The sequence below is a fragment of the Polypterus senegalus genome, chromosome 3, assembly GCF_016835505.1.
Source record: "Polypterus senegalus isolate Bchr_013 chromosome 3, ASM1683550v1, whole genome shotgun sequence".
NCBI lineage: Eukaryota > Metazoa > Chordata > Cladistia > Polypteriformes > Polypteridae > Polypterus > Polypterus senegalus.
Genome location: NC_053156.1, coordinates 44832295 through 44856758, shown reverse-complemented (window position 1 = coordinate 44856758; position 24464 = coordinate 44832295). Strand labels below are relative to the sequence as shown.

At 33.9% G+C, this 24464-nt stretch overlaps 2 protein-coding genes across 5 annotated transcripts in view; one reads left to right on the top strand and one right to left on the bottom strand.

The window, feature by feature from the left end:
- The window catches only part of slc12a9 (solute carrier family 12 member 9), a 253109-nt gene extending 249136 nt beyond the window's left edge, over window positions 1–3973 (bottom strand). Inside the window, exon 1 of the mRNA XM_039747083.1 lies at window positions 3911–3973. The gene's annotated coding sequence lies outside the window, so the exon portion shown is untranslated. The remainder of the gene's footprint in view (window positions 1–3910) is intronic.
- Window positions 1461–23224, top strand: epoa (erythropoietin a). Of its 4 annotated transcripts, none has more exons than XM_039747090.1 (5): window positions 1461–1575; window positions 15247–15377; window positions 17604–17690; window positions 18075–18239; window positions 22520–23224. In XM_039747090.1, exons 2-5 carry the CDS (start codon window positions 15267–15269, stop codon window positions 22664–22666), a joined length of 510 nt encoding a protein of 169 aa, XP_039603024.1. In that variant the 5' UTR covers window positions 1461–1575; window positions 15247–15266; the 3' UTR covers window positions 22667–23224. The 4 variants fall into 4 exon arrangements, with proteins under 4 accessions (XP_039603024.1, XP_039603022.1, XP_039603023.1 ...); XM_039747088.1 differs by lacking the exon at window positions 1461–1575 and adding an exon at window positions 4070–4598; XM_039747089.1 differs by lacking the exon at window positions 1461–1575 and adding an exon at window positions 4812–4975.
- Window positions 23225–24464: the final 1240 nt, after the last annotated feature.

Below are 24464 nucleotides of genomic sequence, written 5' to 3'. Positions count from 1 at the left end.
AGGCAAGTGAGGCCTGCAGTTCTTCAGACGTTGTCTTGGGGTCTTTTGTGACCTCTTGGATGAGTCGTCTCTGTGCTCTTGGGGTAATTTTGGTCGGCCGGCCACTCCTGGGAAGGTTCACCTCTGTTCCATGTTTTTGCCATTTTTGGATAATGGCTCTCACTGTGGTTCACTGGAGTCCCAAAGCTTTAGAAATGGCTTAATAACCTTTACCAGACTGATAGATCTCAATTACTTCTGTTCTCATTTGTTCCTGAATTTCTTTGGATCTTGGCATGATGTCTAGCTTTTGAGGTGCTTTTGGTCTACTTCTCTGTGTCAGGCAGCTCCTATTTAAGTGATTTCTTGATTGAAACAGGTGTGGCAGTAATCAGGCCTGGGGGTGGCTACGGAAATTGAACTCAGGTGTGATACACCACAGTTAGGTTATTTTTGAACAAGGGGGCAATTACTTTTTCACACAGGGCCATGTAGGTTTGGATTTTTTCTCCCTAAATAATAAAAACCATCATTTAAAAACTGCATTTTGTGTTTACTTGTGTTATATTTGACTAATGGTTAAATGTGTTTGATGATCAGAAACATTTTGTGTGACAAACATGCAAAAGAATAAGAAATCAGGAAGGGTGCAAATAGTTTTTCACACCACTGTGTATATATATATACACACATACTGGAGAATATAACTTGAAAATCCGCTTGAAAGGCAAACGCGGACCTAATAATCGGGGCTCCCTTAGGCACGGGGCCTGGGGCAGTTGCCCCACTTGCCATCCCCAAACGCTGCTCTTGACTATTATTACTTGGAAGAAATGGCATATTTAAATATTTAAGCACTGTACATTATTTAAAATATTAACACGTGGATTTGGAACTTAACAATTGACTCCACATTAACGTGGCTAAATGTAGCGAAATTCAAGTCCAAATGAAATAATAAGATTAGCAGAGGTCACATATGGCACACATTAAAAACATAAACAGTAACCAGAGTGTCGTGGTCATGACGTCAACAAACATGCAGCTTTCGCATGTAACGGCTCCTTTATTAAACAAGAATGACCTTAAATATACAATGCAGCACCGATACTATTCCCAAAAATGACATTTCCAGATAACTTGAAGTAAAAAACCACTTCCTTCATATTTACGCAATGCAAAGGATATACAGTGCACCTTAAATACATTGCAAAACTCTGTCCTGGCTTTGTCGTCTAGTAACCAGAAGAAAAAAACGACTTCCTGATGAGGCAGAGTGATGCTGCGCGCCCATTTTATTTAATAAATCGGAATGCCAGCCTTCTTAACAAATAATATGTAAATAAATCAGTTAAGTTCACACCTTTTTTTTTCTTGCGATGAAAACTATAATGTGCCTTTACTTTCACGTGACTGCTGCGACTGATGATGCTTGGCGGTAGCTGCACACGCACCCCACCCAAAGCGCGAAGGAGCGAAGAGTCCGCCGACAGCTGCTGGCGCCAACATTAATGCGCGCTTTTTCTACGTCGTGAACGAGGGACTTGAAGACACGTGAGGAAGCGTGTTACTCCTATTATCCTACAGCATACTGTAGTAAGAATATTAATAATACTAAGCTTGTTACTCCAATTATTCGACTGCACATTGTGCTGATAATATTATTTTGTCTAACGTATTAGATTTTGTCTAGGGTTGTAAAGTTTTAACTATATATTAAACAAGGGACAAACAGGAAGACGGAGAATCAAAGAATAAACAAAAAGGACTGTTAACATGAACAGGATATTTTAAGCTCATTTGTCAACTCTAATTAGAATTTCTCGGGGATATATTGCATAATGTTTGATCAGTTTAAGTTATTTTTGCTGGTAAACAGTTTTAGCAATCTCCGTCCATTCATCTAAAAAATATATAGACCGGTCATCTATGTGTTTTTTGAAGTGTCAAATACTTGTGGGTTATGAGATAGCTTTGGAAGCGTTTTTCTTCGGCAACATGGCAAGCCTATCGCACACCCTGCGTCACGTTGAGCATGCTTTCCGGCGATAGGATGACACACGTCTTGTATTGCGTTCCTTGGTATAGATGATTATTTAAAAATAACGATGTGGTTGAGGATATTGATTGTGTGACTTGCTAATGTAAAATAAATGTTCTAAAAACAAAGGTTTGCTCTTTGGGTTCACTTAATAGAAATTACATTGTCTCGTAATGAAAGAATGTACAATCAACGTATTTAATTTCTGTTAAGCTAATATTCAGTAATTTAGTTGATTTCACGAAACGGTTTATGTTTACAGTTGCTAGTTAAAATAGGTCAGTGTAGCACAGATAAATTAGGTTGACCTAATTCCTTCCACTGGTAAGTCATGTTTGGAAAACCGCAGTGAACGAATTATGAATTACTCGGTTCATTTACGTAAAACATTTACACGCAGTTGAATTAAGTTCCTCCAGCACGAAGAGAAACAGTTATCCTTTTATTTTCCAACACCCCCTTTATCCTTTACAATTTTCGCAGCGTAATAGCAAGAGTAGAAGAATTGGCGAACTGTTGCATGTTAACCTGTGGAGAAAAAACAGCAACAAAGGACAAGGGAATTTGAGTATTTCGCACCCAGTGATCAGAAGCAGTGTTTGAAGTACTACTGACATCAGTACTACTACTGAAAAAGAAAATAGTAGTTTTAACGCAAGGTACATATTTGAGGCAAAGAAGGTAAAGTGTTCCACTGTACTCTGCACACGTGACAATAATGACACTATAGACCTATATGCAGAGGCAGGGAGCTGAAACCCTTGGGTTAGTGGTATTTTAGAGCAGCAAAGCTAATAATTGCCCAGGCCTACAAACAAATACTGTATATAATATCTCACAGAATTGCTGCATATGCTTGCAGCAACCCTAAAATGAATTAAGCAGATCTGAGAATGACATGAGGCAACTATATATACTTTAGTCAGTGTAAGTCCAGAAGAACCATATGGCTTTACCATAACCCTTACTAATGTTAATGTATGGCAATTTGTAGAAAGTATTTAGAAAAAGTAACCTTCAATAAAATGTAATCACTATTCATCTGCCTATGTCTTTGCATTGTACAGACATATTCATGTTGCATTCAATCAAATCTCCTCTCAAAACAATTTAAGTGAGAAAACATGTAAAATATATCTGAACTTAAACATCACCATCAGTGCACTAACATCAGCAATGGCTTTGCATGTTTCATTTATCCACTTATAATTTATTGTTAGAAATCTACCAACACTGGATATCACTTAATGATAAATTGATCATAAACAACTCTAAAGCCTCCTTACATTTTACCTTTTGGATTGTGTTATGCATGTTCAATATTACATTATGGTCTAGGGACCAAAACTGGTGAGGATCTTAACATGTCTGTAGTATACGTAATGTAACCAGCTGCTGGAATTTGTGAGTAATAAATCAATCATTTAACAGTTTTGGAAGTGTGAAGTCGCCAAGTGGTAGTCAGGATTCTGTGATGGGATCACATGGAAGGGACATGTGTCACATTTAAGTTAATGACAGCCAAATGGGTAAATGTTGAAACTGCCAGTAAGGCAAAGGTAACCTTTAAAATACGTGCAACTGTGAAGTGTTGTGACCAGTTATGCGTTTTGTATTTGTTCTTGGTATAATTATCATTTTATTAAGTTACTGTAATCATTGGAACAACTTCACAGGTGTTTTCCTATTACGCGATTTTGTTTAAGGGTTTAGAAAGACCCCGAGGCAAATATTATATATTCAAATTAAAATATAATTGGGACAATTAAGCTATTTCAGAGCATCGTTTGCAAAAAAAAAAAAATATCTAACTTGATTTGGACAGCCTTTGGCAAAGTCACGCGAACCTTATAAAAAGAAGTAATGAAACTATTAAAAATTATGGTTTACCTGTTCCTGGAATGCTTGACTGAATCTGTGCCGTAGTCAGTCCCGTCATTTGGAAACGTGCTGCACGTTGCGTTCAGTTTTCCACATTGCGGCTTGAGTCCCTTTGGGGGTAATCCTCGTGTTTTCTTAAGGAAACCCCTGTTTCCGCTTCTTACTCACTGCTGACTGAGATTTATAAAGAAAAAAAGCGAAGGTTACTCCTGCCACCCAATTATTTGCAGCTGGAGCCTTAACGCATCAATTCTGGCTGAGATCAAGAACCCATTAGCTATCGGACAGAGGACGACCTCTGCAGAAGGACATACGCGAAGTGAGATCTGTGAAATATTAACTTTGTCGTCTTCACAATGTGCTTCGGCACTCTGCTTTAAATGGTTACAGGAGGTAACGGTCTGACCGGCAACTGAGGAGAAAAATGCAATAAGAGTGCAACAGAGAAACTCCACATGCAACTTGCGAACATTGGATACATAGCAAGCAGTTTTTTTGTAATTGTCTGTTTTTATTTTATTTTTTTTTACAAAATAATTTGGATGCTTACCGTATGATCATTTTAAACGAAAATTGACGAACAAGATCAGAATTAAAGTTTTCTACATGAAATAATCCCCAATGGGAAATAGATGCACCAATGGACGATCCAGCAACGAAATTCTAGATTATGAAGATTCGGATATGGGGATATCCAGTAAGTAATATAACCACGTTGCTATCTGTGCACGTAGCCTATGATAGTAAGCCACTGTAATTCCCCGTTTGCTTATTCATGTGAACGTTTGCAGTAAGTAAAGCAGCACCGCTTATTTGCTTAATCACGTTATCATTTTACAGCAAGTATGTATAGACAAGCTTGCCAAAAGACGTGATGTAAACTAAGATTGAGATTTGCGTGCTCAGACCTGGAGCTTGCCAAGTAAAGGCAGAGTAGAAAACGTGGCCCGCTGGGACTATGCGCTATCTACCAGTTTCCACAGGTCAATCGCTATGAGTAAAGCGATTTCGTGAGGAACATAAAAGTTGCTTGGAAATTTTGCAATTTGAACATATTGACTGTCCGTGATGCTGGTACAATTTTTTTTGTCTTTAAGAAAAGATACATGCATTTTGCCTCAGGTTTTAATAAATTGTCATTGGTAATGTAATGTTTATGTTTCTTAAAGTGTGAAATATTGCCAAATTTGATGTATTTTTAATACTTTCACTGACTAGTTTTCACTGGTTAAGCAGTTTTTGTGTTGGTTGATTTATTTTTTTTGCAAGATTGACTATTCCCTAATTTTAACTTTTCAAGAGGAATGTCATTGATTTATTTCATGTATACCACAATAAATGTAACGGCGCTTTATCAGTTAAATTGTAGTGCTTATAGTATTTAGTTGCGTTTACTGTCTGTACATAGTTTAAATATCGCGGGGTTCATGCATTGGTTTAAAGTAATTCTACACTTAATGGATCAAGTGACGATAAAAATAGTTTACAAAGCAGTAGTTTGATTCGAAGCGTTGAAAAGGACATTACACTCAATTGCGGTGGCCGGGATACATTCTCTGTAGCCTCATTGCAAGAATTCTGAACACACATTTTGAACTGTGCAAGAGTAATTAAAATCTACATTAATCACGAAGCTGCTATAGGAGGGAGGAGGTTTGGGAGCATGCGACTTCTAAAAATCAGAATTTTGTTTCTATACTATGCTGTCGAATGAGCATTATTCTGCTCCATGGACTTGCTTCCATTCGAGGTCCAGCAAGTCTGTTTGGGGATAATAATAATAATACATTTTATTTATATAGCGCCTTTACCATGCTCAAGGCACTTCATAGAGGATAGTACATTTTAATCGATTTATAGTGTGTTTTTTTAATTAATTAGTAGCAAATTTCTTTCTTTATAAACTCAATAAACTGGATGGGTATGGAATGAATGTGAGTTTAAGCAAACAATGTAGCCTGGCGTCCCGTCCAGAGTTGCGTCCTACCTTGTGCCAGATAATATCTAAAAGTCATTGATTGGTTGAGGGATGTTTTACTAATTCATTGCACAATACCTATTAATTTGCTGTGATTTATTTTTTATAAACTTTTTAACATGACTTTACACATATGCATGAAAGTACATTTTCAACGAGGAATTTTGAACCAGCAAAACAAGGAATATGGGTATGGCGTTATTGAATTTGCAGGTAATTATGCATGTGAATCTAAGCACTGCATGTTTGTGACAGCGTCCGAAACAGAGCATGTTAAAAGGATTTCATTACTCACGCGTTTACCGCAAAGTTCGCAGTTCAGAGAGGAAAATCATTCTTTTACTCAGCAGTTTTATTGCTGTCTCATTGTACCATTCACGCGCTCTGACGTTGTCAATTTCCAAATCTGTTTTTCTATTGGCTAGTAACCACGCTCTATGTCCGATTCAGTTTTATCCAATTGATTTTATAGAGAGCCCTTTACACTTTATGCCGAGAACATTCTACACATTTACAAATACAAGTTAAGATAAACAAAACATTAATACAATATAAACATTTGACATTTCATTCAGGTTTCTAAGATTAATAACGGTTAATAACAGTATAATACAATTTATTTTTTATTTAGCCCAAAATCACATAAGAAGTACCTCAATGGGCTTTAACAGGCCCTGCCTTTTGACAGCCCCAGCCTTGACTCTCTAAAAAGACAAGGAAAACCTCCCAAACAAACCGTTGTATAGAGAAAAAAAAATGGAAGAAACCTTCGGAAAGGCAATTCAAAGAGAGACCCTTTTCCAGGAAGGTTAGGAGTGCAGTAGCTGTCAAAATAAAGGGGGCAAATACAATACAATACACAGTACAGAACACAAGTAATACAATATAATAGTGCAATAAAAATATTACAAGTACAGAGCAGAATCCAACAGTAGATATCACACAATATGATTTGATTAGAATTAACAGTAGTGACATTAACAATATAATAGTAAACTATTAGAGAATTAAGCAATGAACATTAATCAACTGTGAGGGAAACTCAACTTTATTCTACATAGATTACCAGGAGAATACAGTTTTGAAGCATACAAGACACTTAGAACTCTCATGTTAATGTACATGACATGGGCCAAAACGCACCTCTAAGTGTATTTTAAGATGCACTGGAGTTCAGAATAAGGCATATAATATATGATGAAATACAGCAAAGGTATGGCACTAATTGGCGATGCTAATGTCTCCTTGACACTCACAGATCCCTTGAAAGAAGAAGTAGTGTTAAATGACACCACAAAACAATTAGGAACCAGGCTTTGTGTAACCTCTAAGGCTAAAAGGTCATCTGTGACATTATGTTTTTGGGAGTCAAGTGTGCCAAAGTTCTGACTGTAACAATAGTTGTATTTATGCTTAAAATTATAAAAAAAATAAATAAAAAATAAACTCCAACCTCTTGTTATCATGATGTACAATACAGGACATTGACATTCAAAACATCTGTAAGCTGAAGGAAGCAGTGCATGGGTGGGTAAGGCAATCCTTTGCTTTTTATGTAAAAAAGATTATTTTAAAATCATCTCAAAACCAAAACATAAGTATGACCTTATACCATGATTGTCAGATCTAGTTATGATTCTTTTTGCAGTATTTTCAAATACATCTGGGGTAGTAAGGGAGTGATTTGAATAACCTGACAATTTATTATAGTAGTTAACTGTCAAGCCATTCATTAAATTTTCTGAGTCCGCCAATTCTATTTCAAGTGTTCCCTGAACACTTTCCAACAGCATGGAGTGGGATATTAATTCATATGCTTCATACAAAAGAGTTAAGTAGTTTCTCAAATATCTTGTGTGTTAAGAGGCTATAGAAGGTATGCGAATGTGACAACAAATTATTTATTAAGGGCAAGGATACCATACAGGACATTAATTGAATTTATTTACTTTCAAGTTTACAAGTCAGAGGGAAAAATCTTCCTTTACTCAGCATTTTTATTGCTGTCTCACTGTGCCATTTGCATTCCCTAACAATGTTAACAGGAAATATTCTAGCTAGCTCCCTTTGACATTTTTGCTGTAGTGATATATTTCCAGAAGCTAGATGATTCCCATGTCTGATTTATACATGTATCTTAAGTTGCCTTGCTATCAGCTAGAAATCCTGATATTTAATTAAATTCCATATAATTTATGACTTTATAACTGCCTTTAGTTAAGATCCTTGCTGCACTATTTTGAAATAACCTTAGGACAGAAAGTGAACAATCTGAATAGCCTGATAATAAATCCTCCTAGTATGTAAACCATTCAACCCCAGGTTTATTTTCTGAATCTGCAAATTCCAATTCAGGGGTAAGTGCTACTCAAACACATTTCAGCAGCATAGATACCAGTCAGAATTTAGCATTGGCGGGTGTACAAATCCACGTTCCTAATACAAATTAAACACATCAGCTTTTCAAATATCCTGCATATTAAGTGAATGTATAACACATTTTTTAAAGTGTGGAAATGTGAGAATAAATGGTTATATTAGTATAAAGGATATCATGTAAGTTTCATGTATATTTAGCCAAGCTAAAGTTTTAGGAACTGCACTCAAGTGCAGTCAACATGCTTTAGCAAAGTCTAGAACTTACTGTATATCCACTAAAGTGATGTTTTGGGTTTTTGTTTTTTTTTAAGTTTAAAGACCAGCAATCACTTAAAACAGTTTCACATCACAAAAATAGTTAATGAAATATCAAAAATGGTATCAGTTTTACAGTGGCATGTCCCTGGCATGCAAATCTTAGCAAAAGTATTTACCTCCTTCCTGATTTCCTCTGTTTTTGCAAAGTGTTAACATTCGTCTTTAACCTGTTTTCTGGCCTTCAGTCAAAAATCTGATGTTTGATAAAGGCCAATTCCATGAACAAATAACACGTTTCTAAATTTTATATTTCTAACAGAATTATCCGGCAGCAACTGGTTCTGCAATTAAAAGGATCGTTAAAGGCATTTGATGGAATACAGCCAGCCATGCTGTACATAAACCTCACTTTTCTGACCCCTACTATCAGAACTAAATTGCCAGCTCAAAGGTTAAACATGTCATAATGAAAGAGAGTTCCTGAAACAATCAGGGAAAAATGGTTGTTTCAGTGGTTTGGAAAGACATATAGAGTCATTTTTAAAAGCTCTGAGACTCAACTGAATCACAGTGAGAGGTATAATCTTCAAATGCAAGTACTTAGAACATTAGTGAATCTTACCAGGAGTGGCAAGCTTCCCAAAATTACTCCACAACCACAGAATCAAAAAGAAGAAGGCCTTTCTGGCCTAAGCAAGAAAGACAGAAAATTGACTTGGTTGAGGAGTGTAGCAAGGTGGAAACCCCTGTTAACCAAGAGGAGCATAAGTGGACATTTCAGATTTGACAAGAAACAGCTGGATGATCACCATGCCTATTGGAGGAATGTTATATGGACTGATGAGTCAAAAGCTGAAGATGTGGGTTCCAATAAATCTTTGTTCAAGCAACCATGGCATTGAACATCATATCAGAATGGATGCTTTGCTATCTCAGGACCTAGATGACATGCCATAATTGAAGCAAACATGAATTCTGCTCTATATTAGATAATTCTTAAAGAGAATGTCAAGTCATCAGACCAAGCGCTGAAGAAGCAGCCTAGTTAATGATTTAAAGAACAAAAACAAATCAAACAGAATGTCTTTAAAAAAAAGCAAAAATTAAAGTTTTGGACGGGCCTAGTCAAAGATCACACGTAAACTTAACAGAGATGCTTTAGCTTGATCTGAAATGAATAGTTCATGCTCACTATAATAATATATTTGAATTAAAGTAGTTATACAAAGAGGAATGGGCTAACATTCCTGCACAGTGATGTGAAAGACCAATATTGAATTATAGAAAATGTTTGGTAGCAGTCATTTCAGCTAAATGTAATCCAGACAGTTATTGAGTGCAATTATTTAGTGTCACACAATGCCTGTTGGTGTCGGATAACTGTCAATAAATTAAATGAGTAAAAAAAAAAATACAATTTGTTCACTCAGGTACCCTAATATTAGATTCTGATTGTGACATTTAGTGTCAAAAATTTGCAACAGAGGAAATCAAGAAATCTCAACTCCTCTTGCAAAGATAGGGAGAAAAGTGGCTCTGTCTCATTTCTGAACTTCATGGATTCCCACGTTTTTATAAACATGTCAAAGGAAAACGGTACATCAAGCAGATGGTAAATCTTTTATTTTTAGATTTTTTTTAGTTAACATTGTTATAACATACTTTACAATGTGTACTATTATTGTTTTAATAATAGGAAAGGTTTTTTGTGTTTTAACCATAATTCAATTCAGGCTGTATATTGCAAGTTGCAGACTTCATCATTAAACATTTCTCTTTTTTATCATGTTTTTCGGAGATTACTCCAGTAAATGCAACTGAAGTAGAGAAGTGAAACCTTCTGTAAGAGATGGGTTGAAAAAGTGTCAATGCCCTAACAGCTTTAGTCTTCCCAAAGCTGCTAGCCTCAATTGAAGACCTATGCATATAAAATAATTTCAAAAAGGTTATTTTGTGTTGAATTCATTTAAGTTGCATAAAGATTACAAGTGCCTGAACAAAAAGTAATGAATTTTTTTTTTTTTTCATATTTCCATAATTTGGTTTCCATGTTTAGTCCTGGGGACTCATTTTTGGTTTCTGTCCTAACCAAGTTCTTTTTTTAATTTGACTTCTGCCTTAATTAAAGTAATTTGTTGTTTTCCCACTTTCAACATTTTGTGTCAATACAAAAATATGGCAAGAACTTCTGCATGGTACATGGAGATTATTGAAAGTTTTCTTTTATCTTTCCTCATCATCCTGACTTTCACTTTGTCTTTGCAAATGATTTGGTTGTTTAAGCAGTCATATGGCATTTAGCACGCTAGTAGGTGCAACACTCAAGTACTCAAGTAACTGAAGGCTTTTTGTTGTTTGCCCTGGTGTCTTGTTCTGCTTGTTATTGTCATTATTAGGATACAACAACCAAAACAGTTAAGTGCTATGGAAGTTGTCAAAAATGCAAACATTTCTACATTTATTATGAATATAAACCTTACGTTATTTCACTATTTTGAATGCAGAATAAGAGAAGAAAAATACAACACCAGATCTTTAAACAATGAGATCAATCAGAGTTAAAATTATTATGAATCTGGAATGGACTAAAATCTCCAGGACTGAATTTGGAACTTAAGGTGGACATCATAGTCTTCTATTGTTGCTACTACAACATACACTTAGTGAAATTTCAGGTTGAAATGAAGATAAATCAAATGAAACCTTTTCTGGCCCTTACGAAAATCTTGTAACAGCTGATATTAAGCAAAAAGGAAATGGATAAATTTAATGAAAATCCTAAAATCCATAATTTAGTTTCTTGTTATAAACGTATTTAGCCAATGTCACCCAAAACCATGTACAGTGGATAATTAGACTTCACCTGAAGGTTTCTTGGCTGCATAAAATATGAGATATCAATCACTAAAAAGGAGCTAACAATAGAAAACAATGTACACGGTCAAGCATGCACGGGCTGTGGGGTAGAAAAGGGAAGGAAATTAATAATTACATATATGATAGGCTCCAACAGACCCCCACAATGGTGTTCAGGATAAAGCAGGTTAGAGAATGACTGACTGAAAATATTTTAGTTGAAAACCTGCTGTCACAGTCCAATGAAAAAAAAAAATCTGTGAACTCACCTAACAAGGTCATCCCCTTGCAATTAAAAAAATTCCAAAAATCTAAGTGTTCCAATTTGATAAAGATCTAAGAAAACAAATGTACTACTTTATTTAAAGCAAAATGTGTTTCCTCAAAATGTTTAGTTAAAGGGTGTGCAAACTTGTGCAAAAAACATGTGAGTTCATTTTTATAATTTGTAACTCTTGTTCATAAAAATGATGCATTTGTTTTTCACTTAAATATTCTTGGTTAAAAGATCCTAGTAAAAGACCCTTTACAAAACACAAAAGAATAGGATTCAAAGCATGATGGTAAACTACATTACCTGATTATGCAATAAATCATAAATATTCTAATAAACACTTTAGACTCAATACAAGTAAATATGAATTGAGAAAATATGAGAATAGATTAACATTACACAACAACAGGCTTGAATCATGGCCAGTACATTTGATACTAAATATTCCATTGTATATTACAAATAATACATGTCTACCTAATTAAATAGCAAAGAGCACACATTTATAAACATAATTTTAGCTTGATCATTAATGGAATGTAAATAACAGATCTGTGGAGAGACTTCCAGAAAGGGGTAGATACAAAACTAAATGAGCATTACAAAGTACTCTAATGATACCAAGAAGGCCAGCATCAGAGGATCTCTAGTGTCTGGCAGGTTGTTATGAGGCAAACAATGATAACAAGTATTCTGGAGTGTTGCAATTAACAGTTCAGTAAATGAGAAGCAGAGTTAAAATTTTAATCTTGTACAATACAAGTCCATATAGTCAGGAAAACCGAGGGTCAATTAGTTCACTATATTTTATCAGATTTAGAATTCTGGTAGTAGCATTTTTAAAAGTATCTGCTAAATACTTAACAACACATGACATTACACAGTGGTTAGTGTGACAGCTGTACAGTTCTAAGAGGCAGAATCCAAGCTCAGTTACCATCTATTTGTGGTTTGAATGTTTTCCCTTGTCTGCATAGGTTTTTCACCCAACAGCACAAAGATGTGGGAACTGGTCTGGTGTGAGCATGCATGTTGTTGTGCACAACAGTGGCCTATAGTGGACTGGCAGCTCCCCCAAAGCTAGTTCCTGCCTTATACTTGATGTTGCCAGGGTAATATCTGCCCCCTCTACCCCACAAGCCAGATTAAGTGGGTTGAGAACATATGGATACATCATTTTTTGTTTGTGAAGATAACTAAAAACTGGATTACATTTTTATTGAGAAATGATTAAAGTTAGATCTTTATGATTCAGTGGTTGAGAGTTACTCCAGCAATATTTCACAGGTGGTAGAAAAAAATATTCATTGCTGCCAAGATGACATTCTGAGCTTATCATGCTACTGTTTTTACTTAAGAAATAACATGTTGCTTTTAGATTAAAAAGAAATTAATTAAAACTCAAAAAAAAGTCACCTGAAGTTTCAGACATTAACATGTAGAACTCTTTTCTCATAGGAAATTTGATGTAGCATTATCAAAAACACTCTTTGCCAAAAAAGTCTACGTATTTATCCCACAGTCTTCAATAAAATAATTCTACACTTGGCTAGATTAGAAATATAATCAATATTGTATTCATATTATTTACTAGTATTTACTGGTATATACTATATTCATATTATTTACTAGTGTACACATCCATCCATTATACAGTGATCTGGAATTAATAACCAATCTGTTAACCATGTTTGTTTAGTTTGCATGCTCTACTTGCCTTTTCTCCACTTACTGGTTTACTTCCATATTCTACAGCTATGGAAGCTAGGATAAGTTCTTCTGTAGGGAGCAACTGTGAGTTAGTGCATCCTATGGGAAACTGTTGTTCTGTCCAAGGCTGGTTGCTGTCTTCCCAAGAAATTAAATCGAGATAGGTGCGGATTTTCTGAAAATCACATTTTGGATTTCTAGTGTGATGTTGCAGTTACATTATAATAATAATAAACTGATATAAAATACATTTCTTACTGTCTCACATTCTAAATGTATTAATGATGATGACTCACTAGTGAAATATGTTGATACATACTTCATAAATGCTGAATGACTGCAAGTTAACATTAAAATAAAAATATAGCTATTAAAGAATTTTCCTAATGTTATGGATTTTCATTATTAAAACAGATTACTATTTTCAAAGGCAAATTTGAAATAAATCAATACTAAGAAACAGATTTTCTTAAAGATCACACCATCAATCCATTTTGTTTTACAAAACAAGTTTGTGGCAAGTCAGAGCTATCCCAGCACACAGGGTCACAAAACAGAAAAGCAACTCGCCCAGATTCACATACACCGATCAACCAAACGGAATCTTTTTCAAATCAGGACAAAATTGGGTTTCCTTGGAGGAAATACATGCAAACATAAGGAAGGCATTGAAGTTCTACACAAGACACTTTAGCCAGAAAATTAAGCCAAACTTCAAAGCCAGTTTGGTGATAAAATGAACAAGTTAAGAAATAATTAGAAACAGTATCTAAATTTAAGATTAAGTGCATGTGTGTTTCATTTTCTCATGAGATTAGAAAAGTAATTAAAATATATAAACATAAACATACTTGGGGGAAAAAAAGTCCTTTGGTAAAAGCATTGCCCATGCATTTACTATGTGTAGTTTACAGGTCTTTTTTCCATTGACTGCACAAGTTTTTCTAGGCACTCTCGTTTCTTCCCACACCCTAAAGATGTGCAAGCTAGCTGATTAGCAAATCTGGATAAATAAGTGGGTGTTGTGCATCAGTGTGCCTTGTGTTCTATGTTGCAGATCACTGTCACTTCACTGTTACAATAAATCCATTCACAAAACAGGTTTATAAATACATACATAAATTCAGCATGTTATACAGTAGTTGATTATTCTCCACAGAAGATTTGAAAATGCAGCAAAGTATAAGTATTTGAAAAACACCATCATTTAACATAAGTACAATGCTAGGATTCAGATCCACTTTAAAACAAGAAAAATCTGTACTCTATATGAAGAGAACATTTGTTTGGTACCACAGTGAACTGGGACAGTAATGTTTGGTTTATAAAAATAAAATTAAATATTGGGTGAGAAATTACAGATTTGCACTTGTTAAAGATGTAAATGTATTTTTGTTACTTTTTTGCTACAGAAAATGTTAAGCTGTTTTCTCACTAAGTTATAAAATAATCTTTTGACTATTGAAGCAATGAATGTCAAATTATATTACAAACTAAGAACTCCAATCAAATTTCCAATGTACAATTGTAATAAATATGTATATGGGTATAACCCTACAAAATTATTGTTCAATTAAACATCTAAATGTCATACATTAGAAGTGCGCTAATTATTTTTGTAGCAAAAAGATATTTTCTTAGTACAATAAAAGTTGTAATTTTTCATGCCCTTTTGCAAGTATGCTTAAAGCATAAGTCTTAAGCAGTATGTTCTGTTTATGACAGAGCTATATACAGTGTGAACTCCCCAAACCCAAAAGTCTACTCCAGGTTTAATGTGCATTTCTCAAAAAGATAATTTAATTAGTCTTTACAATATGCATATCTGTGGTCTATGTTACATACACTATATAAAATAAAGATGTATTATTTTCTTATTATATCTTTAAGGATTTGTTGCACTGTTATTAATGATTTTGGGATACACAAAACCTGGAAAATCTTCTCCTTTACGCCCCATCTGTGATATTAGAGTTATGGATCAATATATTAAAGAGGCAAAAGATGCTGAAAATGCTATGGTAGGTGTTTGATTTTTTTGAATAATTGTTATTCTTCAAATGACATGGCACATTGCTTGAGGAAACTTTAATCACTGCAGTATTTATAAAATGTATAAAAGGAATATACTGTCTTATATATTTTGTGCAACAAGACAGTTATTCTTCTGATTTCTTCACTCTGCTAATGGTGAACCATGCTCTGATAAAATGAAATTACATAGGAGTTATAAAATGTTTAAAGTGTGATCAACATAAGAAACATTTCTTTTTCAATTTATTTTTTGAAATATGGAAGGTCTTAGTGAGTTATTTATTTGTATTGTGATTTTTCTACTTGAGTACACCTAACAAAACTTTTTACTTTTTTGTGATTAGTCATTAACTGCAAAACCACTATATATAAAAACTGCATGTTTAAAACAAATTGTATATAAAAACTAGGAGAGCAGCATCGTGTCAGAGCAGTTAATTCTGTTGCCTCATGGATCCACTTTCCTGCGCTAGAAATATCACATGATCATTGTCTGTGTGGAGTCTGCATGTTCTCCTTGATTAGCTATTCCAAAGTTGCACTATGTTGGTACTTGTCCTGTGGTGGAATAGTGCCATGTCAAAGGGTTGTTTCCTGCCTTGTGAAGAGCGCTGGACCCCCACAACCTTGAATTAAATCTTCACCTGTCCAATATCAATCTCATTCAATTTATAATTTTCATTTACAAACCTAGAACACTACATGCATTTACAAGTAGTGTTAAATAAAACAAAAGATTATATGCACATCTGAATGAATTCTGAACACAATGGAACCATGTAATTACAGTGAAATACACAAAAATATGTATTACAATGCAATACATTTTTAAATTCATCTTAATAACAATTACATCGCAAACAATGTATTATGCCAGGAACATTGCAGTGGAGAAAAGAAAAATGAAATTCCCTTCTACACACATTTAGTCTGCTCTTCAAATACTAGTCCTTCAGTCCTTTCCTGGGTAAAAACTCAGGAAAACATCAACAACTCTGTCAAAACACAATAAAGGGGTAAAAGTCAATCATTGATGAGGACATAAAAATGAAATCTAGCACTACTTCAGGTCATTAAAAAGGTAAATTTCCGAAATTGTTCACATGCCAAGATAAAAAGTATTGAAAACCTTCTTGCATGATTATGAAAAGAGAATGAGCTATGTTTCATATACCTAATACAATTTATTTCTTATGGTGTATTAGATATGACACTATGTTATATCATTTTGTGTGCTATGCCAGACCCCTGCGACCCTGCTCAGGACTTAACGTTAGAATATGGATGACTGACAAATGTAACTATCATTTTTGTTAGTTATTAATTTGCTTTAAACAACTTCTTACCACTTACTACAGATAAATCTGGGATCAATTATATCCCAGATTAAGTCAACTGGAGACTCTAAATTGACCCATAAGTATGGGTGTGTTGATTATGATTAACCAAATGGACATGCTTTGTGATTGACTGGTGTCCATACCAGGTTTGGTGGAATTCTTTTGCCCCATTTTGACAGAATACTAATCATCTAAAATGTATTTTGTCTATGAATTATAAAAAAAATTACATATTAATAGCAATTTATTTCATATGACAGACTACAAACCCAAGTGTCAAATATACAATCACTATACTGTCTCGTTTAACTTAGGAAGATATGCAAGTGGTAAATACATACTTGTACTTTTTGGGTGCAAGACAGAAATCAGTACTGACGGGGATGTCACTTGGTGATAGGGCAATCATATGCACAAATATACACTCACTAATACACTTTAGACTAGCCAATCAATTTAACTTGTATGTCTATGCATTTTGGAAGGAAGCTAGAATATTTACAGAAAGCCTCACACTGACACAAGTATATGTGAACTGCATCCCAAAAGTATCCAGTTCAGTTCTCATTTCTGGGAGTGTGAGGCAACAGCTGCAACTGTTGCATCACAGTGTCCCTCCTTATTAAACCAGAAAGAGTGAAAACATTAAGTAATCCTAAGGTAGAGTTTTTATATGATGTTAAATAGAATATTTTTGAAAAAGGTGTGTGTAACGTCCTAGTGTGATTTAATTTAAATGTACTATATACATTACTATTCTGCTTTCAAATGTCTAAATTTCTTATTTTTTTAAAGAATATGATCAGCATTTGCATTTCAATGAGATGATTTGTAAATTCTTAAAATTTCTAAATTTATGATGTTTTTCCACAGAAAGGCTGTAAAGAAGAATGCATCCTCCCAGAACCACTTACACTTCCTGTAATGAATCTAAACTACATGGAATGGGAATCAAAAGATGCAAGTACCTTACACTTTAACTTTACAAATAAAACATTAACATGCTGTATAATGTACAAATAATTATCTTCAGTGAAGCAAAATAAGTAATGTAATTAAGTTTTAATATTTTAGTTTTAAACATTTTATTCTTACTTATCCTATAAATTATTAGAAATACAATGGATTTCACAATCTAAATTAATCTAATTTAGAATATGTATATTCTTATATATTCTTGTAAAGTAGTATAACTATTTTGTGAATGGTGTTAATCCCTAATTAATGCAGATTAATATACAGCAGCTGAAAATACATTTTACTGTTTTTCTTTTATAAAATAAGATAAAATGTTTATTAAATGTGATTCTTTTGTTGATGATGTTAAACTTGTTTTTCTAACAGAACAAGATAAAAGAGGAGGAAGTACAATCGGGGCTCTCACTGCTAAAACAAGCAATTCTCATAGCACGAGAAAAAGTGACAAGTAGTGTTCCTTTGGAATTCATAGAAGCAGCCTACAGAAACATAAGGAATATTGGACAGATCCTTAAAAGTTTAAATATTCAGGTGAGGATGTTAAGTCTAATCAGTTGAACAAATACTACACAGTTACATAACTATTTTGTGTTTCATGCATGTGTATATAATGTGAAAAGAATGCACTCAGTGGATTGCATCTTTAATAAAAATGCCACCAGAATAATTCTGAGTCAGGTTTTTATTCATGTATTACTCTTTAACAACTTTGTAATAGATGCTCTTCAAAAGTATGTACCAAGATACTGTATGTGAAACATTTTCAGAATCTCAACTAATTATTTTAAAAATAGTTTTATATCTAATAATACTGTATAATTGCTAATTAATATGGAGTAGTAAGTGCAACGCATTGATTACAGAGAAGCATGCCAAACTGAGCAACCCTTTAATTATAACTTACCACTTTTATTTGTGGCATGATGCCAACTATTCTCAGTTTTTTTTATTGTTTTGCTATGTGCCTTACTTAAATAACCATCACAATATTTTGTTATTTTTCATACAAAACTTCTAAAATACTACTTCTATACAGTCCAAAGATTACATGTAAAAATCTTAGAATCTAATGTTTTCTATAACATCACAGATTGAATGTAGTGAATAGTTTACAAATAAATAATTTATAGAACTACAAAACAGCTATATATGTTGTCAGTTCTCCTTATTAGGTTTCATTATATATACTGTAGCATTATCTCCTTATTAAAGCAAAACTATATTTTATGCAAGTTAGTATTTGATATAACTTGAATGTGATCAAATGATGATGACCATAGATTTACCCCACAAGCAAAGTCTTTGTAAGATTTCAGAAAATCATTAAAATGTAGCACAACAAAACTAAAGCTCTTTGATCTTCTGACCTGTCTGCTTACGCTAATACTTCTATACATTCCAGGAATAGCAAGACTCACTAGGAAACTGTATATACACATGTATGTTTAGGCAAATATTTACATAAAGAGAATGGGATAAGAGGAAAGATGTGTTCCTGCACTTTGTCACGTAACCTTGCTGTTTTTAAAAGAGAGGAATGAGGTTCATCAGCAGGATGCATCTTTAGGATATTGTCAAATACGTATTCCTATTCTATGTCAACATCAAAATAATTCTGTACTGTCAGAATTGGCATTGTTGGTTACAAAAATGTTTAATAAATTAATTTATGGCAAAACATATAATTTGAAAGAACAACATAATCAAATAAATTATATACATTTGTTTTACATATACAGATGACTTAATGTCATAATAGTATTTTAACTATTGTCAGATCTATAAACAAAATTTGTTCTTTACTAAACATGAAATTTCACAATTACATTATGATCATATTTACCTTTAGCAATATCTGAAACAATCACCATGTACCGTACACGTAAAAATATTACAAACAAGCAAAATAAATAATTATGAAAAGTATATCTAGCTGAGAAAAGTTTGTCATGGGCAAAGACATCACCAGGATAGAACAAGTAGAGGAGAGCTGTAGGAACAGCCTCCAGGTGAGAAAGTCATGCTGGGAGCAGTAAATGTTCTGCATATATCTCAGCATGTGAATGGAGGGGCAGCTAGTAGATTTTACCCCCTGTATGTTTTACTGCCCTGGAAGTGCAACAGGCAAGGTCATCGACACAGGAGTGAGGGTGCTGTGGTCTAACTGAAACCATTCTGTCCAGCACTAGGCAGGCCATCTGGCTCTCTCCTTGAAAAGAGAATGACGTCTGGAAATGAACAATAGAACTGGTAACACAACAAGATGCTAGAGGACACATGGTTTCACCAAGAGGCTACCTTGGGGACCTGATCCTTTAAAGGTAACTGAAGGCCCAGAGATGCAGAAACTTTAGAAGAGGCTTTACAAAGCTATAGCATGGGGTATTTGGATCAAATTCAGTGCTGCCTTGGCCCCAGACATCATTCTGAGACATAACCAGCAGTGAATGAGGAAAAGGGTTTAAATCTGATTCACAGTCACCAAGTCCTATATTAATGCATTACTGGAAGGAGAGAGAGAAAATACTCAACTTGTGGAAGTTAAGAGAAGCCAGGGTCTACAGAAATACAAAGATTAGAGGTTTGAAGGGGAGTGCTTTGGTGTAGCACTAAGGCAGGGAAGAGTCACCCCATGAGACTTAGGTTGAAAAATCACTTGGGACACAGGAACATGCATAACAGCATGAGAAATTAGACAAACGAGAGGAGACCATTCTCTGGTAAGCTTTATTTAGTTTAGGTAGGAGCAAAAAGGTTTGATGTATGTCTAGGTATATAAAGCTGCAATGCAGGCCCACAATTCTGACAACACATTATTTATATGCTGCATATGGCCACTTTGGCACATCTCATAGAAAGTGCACACAGTATGGCCCACTGGGAGGAGACCCAGGGTGCTGGAAGGATTCTCTCTCTGTCTGCTGGCCTGAGTACAACTTAAAACTCCCCAGGAGGTGATTTAAATTGCTCTGGATAGGGTAGCCTAACCAGGCCAGCTTAGTATATTGCTACTGTGAGCCTCAGTAGAATAAGTGGTGTAAAAAAACTGTGACGTTGATTTGTCTAGCATAAAGTAAAGTATTTTCTCTATGAATGAACAAGGTTTATTAGTGGAAAATGCACAGTGCGAGGGTGCTACCTCACAGTTAAAATGTTTTAAAAAATAACCATTATTATACCATAAATCATTCACAACAAAATAAGATTTTTTATGTAGCTCAAATTAAATAATCATTTAGCCTACAACCCACTGAAAATTACAGAGATGAATGGAGAAGTTAGCTGAGCTGCTCTTGGTGTTCTGCCAGTTATCTTCTCCAGGTGCAGAGTTAGAAGATGATGGAGGGCTGCAATTCAAAAACAGCTCAGTTGTAGTCCAAGTGCCAAGGTATAGTAACATGTTTTAAAATTTTAAGATAATACTGGTTTTGGTAAAATATAAGAATCATTGTTTAACTAGGAGCTTCTCCCATCAACCCATCATAGAATACGTAGAAGCAAGGGACTTTCTCAGCATTTCTTTTGGCAAGGTCTAAACATACTTTTCACACAGATGGATAAAATATGAAAACAGACAGTAAGAATGTGTAACAAAAAGGGAAGCAATGCAACCAAACAACTAGGATGGATATATAAAAAATAAGAATAATATTTCATAAGGTTATGCATGTGTTAAAAGCTTATGAAATACACTTATGACACAGATGCACTGAACACTGATGTAATCTTTACTGCTGCCTACAAATGATTGCATATGCATTTAAGATTATTACCTTGTTAACAAATTTATAAATTATTTACCACATTTATTGTGTGTTTTCCAATTAAAGGCATGAATGCTTAAATGAGGAAATGTGAACATTGGACTAACTTCTTTTAAAAAAGAAAACTGAACCTTGGTCATTAGATATATTTAAATGAAGTGTTTAGTATACAAATGTATCACATTGCTTTCTCATATTAAATATTATTTTAAATAACATTAAATACAACTTTATTTTTCAATTTCCTCCTATTTGACCCCCTAAGGCATGCATATTTAGTTTTAGGCTATTTGTTTCCTCACAGCATGCCAAATGATTTGAATTGGATCTTGTATTTAATAATTTACCAACATTATATTTTAGCAAATAAAAAAAATATTAAGGAAAACTATAATACAAACAAACACATAATGCCTCAAACAAAAAAAAAAAGTTACTTTAGGCAATGTGGCAATGCTTTCCTTTGCAAAGAGCTATATGCTGAGCCTTTTGGTGTAGAACAAAACACCATGCATTTAAAGGATTCTTAGTTTTAGGAACAGAAAAAAATAATGCATTGTAAGGTATAAAAAGGTTAAACTTAAATTGGTATACTGTAGATTCAACATGATTAAGAAATTTACCCCACACATCTCTACTGCTGAACTCTTAACCTCAAAAACTGAAATGTATGGAACAATTGTTGTGCATTTGTCTATATAAATGTACAAAGTAGTGAGGTTTAGTATTTTTTAGACATTACCACAAAAGTCATCTTGAAAGAGCCACCTCAATATGATAACTGCTAATCTGCATATAGATTACATACACTAAAATAACCTATAAAATCTACATATCTTTATCTATCTGTAAACATTATTGCCCCTAAGCACTGATCAAGGGTTACAACTGCATATTGAAAGATACATAATACGTAGAACGTGTGATAAAATTGTAAAATATTTTGGCACCTCTTTAGACTACCAAAGTGATGAAGTGTTTTTGGAAACAATAAATTTAGGAGTCCTAAACAAAAACTGATTTATTCCCTATATGTGTGTTTTACAGGAATTCACTAGTCCAGTGTCACAACGCAGCAAAACTATAGCTGTCAGAACTCTTAGTGAACTTTTTCGTGTTCAAGCAAGTTTCTTGCGTGGTAAAGTAAGGTTGCTTTTGATTTCTGCTGAGGCATGCAGGAAGGAGAAAAGCTGAGAGGCAGCAACCTTGGTTAAAATCATTCCCTGGAATGGACACAGAGCTGCACATAGACAGTAGTGGACTATGCAATATGTTGATTTAATCATTCATCTGGAAAGGTCAAATAACAGTGTTAAGAAGTGAAATATTTTCTCACATAGCTGGGAAAATATACTGTGGTCATCCTCATCCTGTTACAATGGAATCCACACTGGAACCTTCTGGACACACAGCACAAGAAAAGCCTGATTGTACAGGCAGCCAGATATGCAGGAAGCCCAAATATCACTCCTATCACTTGGATTTAGACTGAATGGAATTATCGGGGTTTGGTTGGTTGGTGAGTAAAAAACAGATTTGTGAACTTTTTGTGTTTTTTTTTTTCTTTTTAGATAACATTGTAGCCAGTCTAAATATTGGCTAATGTTGCCTCACATCCTAAAACTCTGCATAAGCATGAGAAACTTGGTTTTGTTATGGCAAAACAAACACAGCCTGTTAAATAGGAATTTTAAGCACTTTTTATTTATTTGTATTTATACTTGCAATTTTACTAATAAATCTTGTGTTACTTTAAAGGACAGAATATGAATTAAATATACATTTATTTGTGTGATCTGTGACCAAGATTGCCCATATACATATTAATTAAATATGTTCACTGCATTCTAGAGTCCATATGTTCCATTTTAAAAGGGCTATATATTGTTTATTTTTACAATTTTTTGATAATGTTGGATTGTTTACTTTTCAAATTTTTGGCTATCAACATCAAATGGAAATCTGATTACAGATATCCGCTGAAAGTAAATACATTTTAAAAAATCTAAAGTACAGTTATTTAATTCACTAAAGAAAGCTGTTTCCTCCTTCCTTTCTATTAAAATAGGTTACAGCAATCCACTGGTAATACAATAGTCAAAGAAAAGCTTGTATTTACTTATTATGTAAATGTTCAGACAATATTTTTCACAGAGGGTATTTTTATTATTCACATGGCAGTAAATGTTTGGGCTGTGTGTAAATGATTTCAATAATTGTAGTTACAGTACATCTTCATAGTATGTATTAATGATTGTACCATATGGCTTTCCAGCTTTAAAATGTGGCACACCAAAGGTACTTTGATATTCTCTAATTACCTTTTAAAAAGGTATTCTCTCTTGTGCCTATTAGTTTTTTAAATAGCACTGGTAAGAATACTATAGTATATATATTTATAAAGCAGACTGTTAAGTTATAAGTTTGCTTTAGTGCATTTACCGTAAGTATTCAGAACGTTTCCAAATTTCTGGACTTTTTAAATTAGTAGGAAATTCGTATCCAGCAAGTGCTCTGCTCATAATTTATCATGAATGCACGAATGGTTTCACAAGGCATTTTTCTGAAAATACATCCTTTGCAGACTTATTTGTATTATCCTCTTGTGCAACTGTATATTAATCCTGAAACAATTATAATTTTTAAGTGGAAGATGTAACTTGGCACAAGGTTTGAAGTTCTCCACCTAATAAATGATGCTGCTCTAACTTCTATGCCATGCATTTTTTTTAAATGGTTATTTTTATACTACAGTTGATTGTGGGTTTGTGTTGTCTTTTTTTCCATATGTGACAATATTTTGATGTAACTAGGTTTTTCAGGAAAATGCTCAATATTTAAGGTAGGTGGTAGTAAATTCAATTCAAGCTTTTATCTGCTTTGAATTTTCTATATATATATTTTTAATAATGCATAATGTTGTCTAATCATCTCAATAATAATACCCCCCTCCCCCCAATAAGCAGAATTTTCAATCATACAAACATGGTGA

Bases quoted from the DNA above. Each gene is read 5' to 3' on its own strand.
- epoa (XM_039747088.1), top strand. From the start codon at position 4,523: ATGGGAAATAGATGCACCAATGGACGATCCAGCAACGAAATTCTAGAT. The intron at 4,599-15,246 runs GTAAGTAATATA...TATATCTTTAAG, and splicing joins TTCGGATATGGGGATATCCA to GATTTGTTGCACTGTTATTA. The intron at 18,240-22,519 runs GTGAGGATGTTA...TGTGTTTTACAG, and splicing joins TTAAAAGTTTAAATATTCAG to GAATTCACTAGTCCAGTGTC.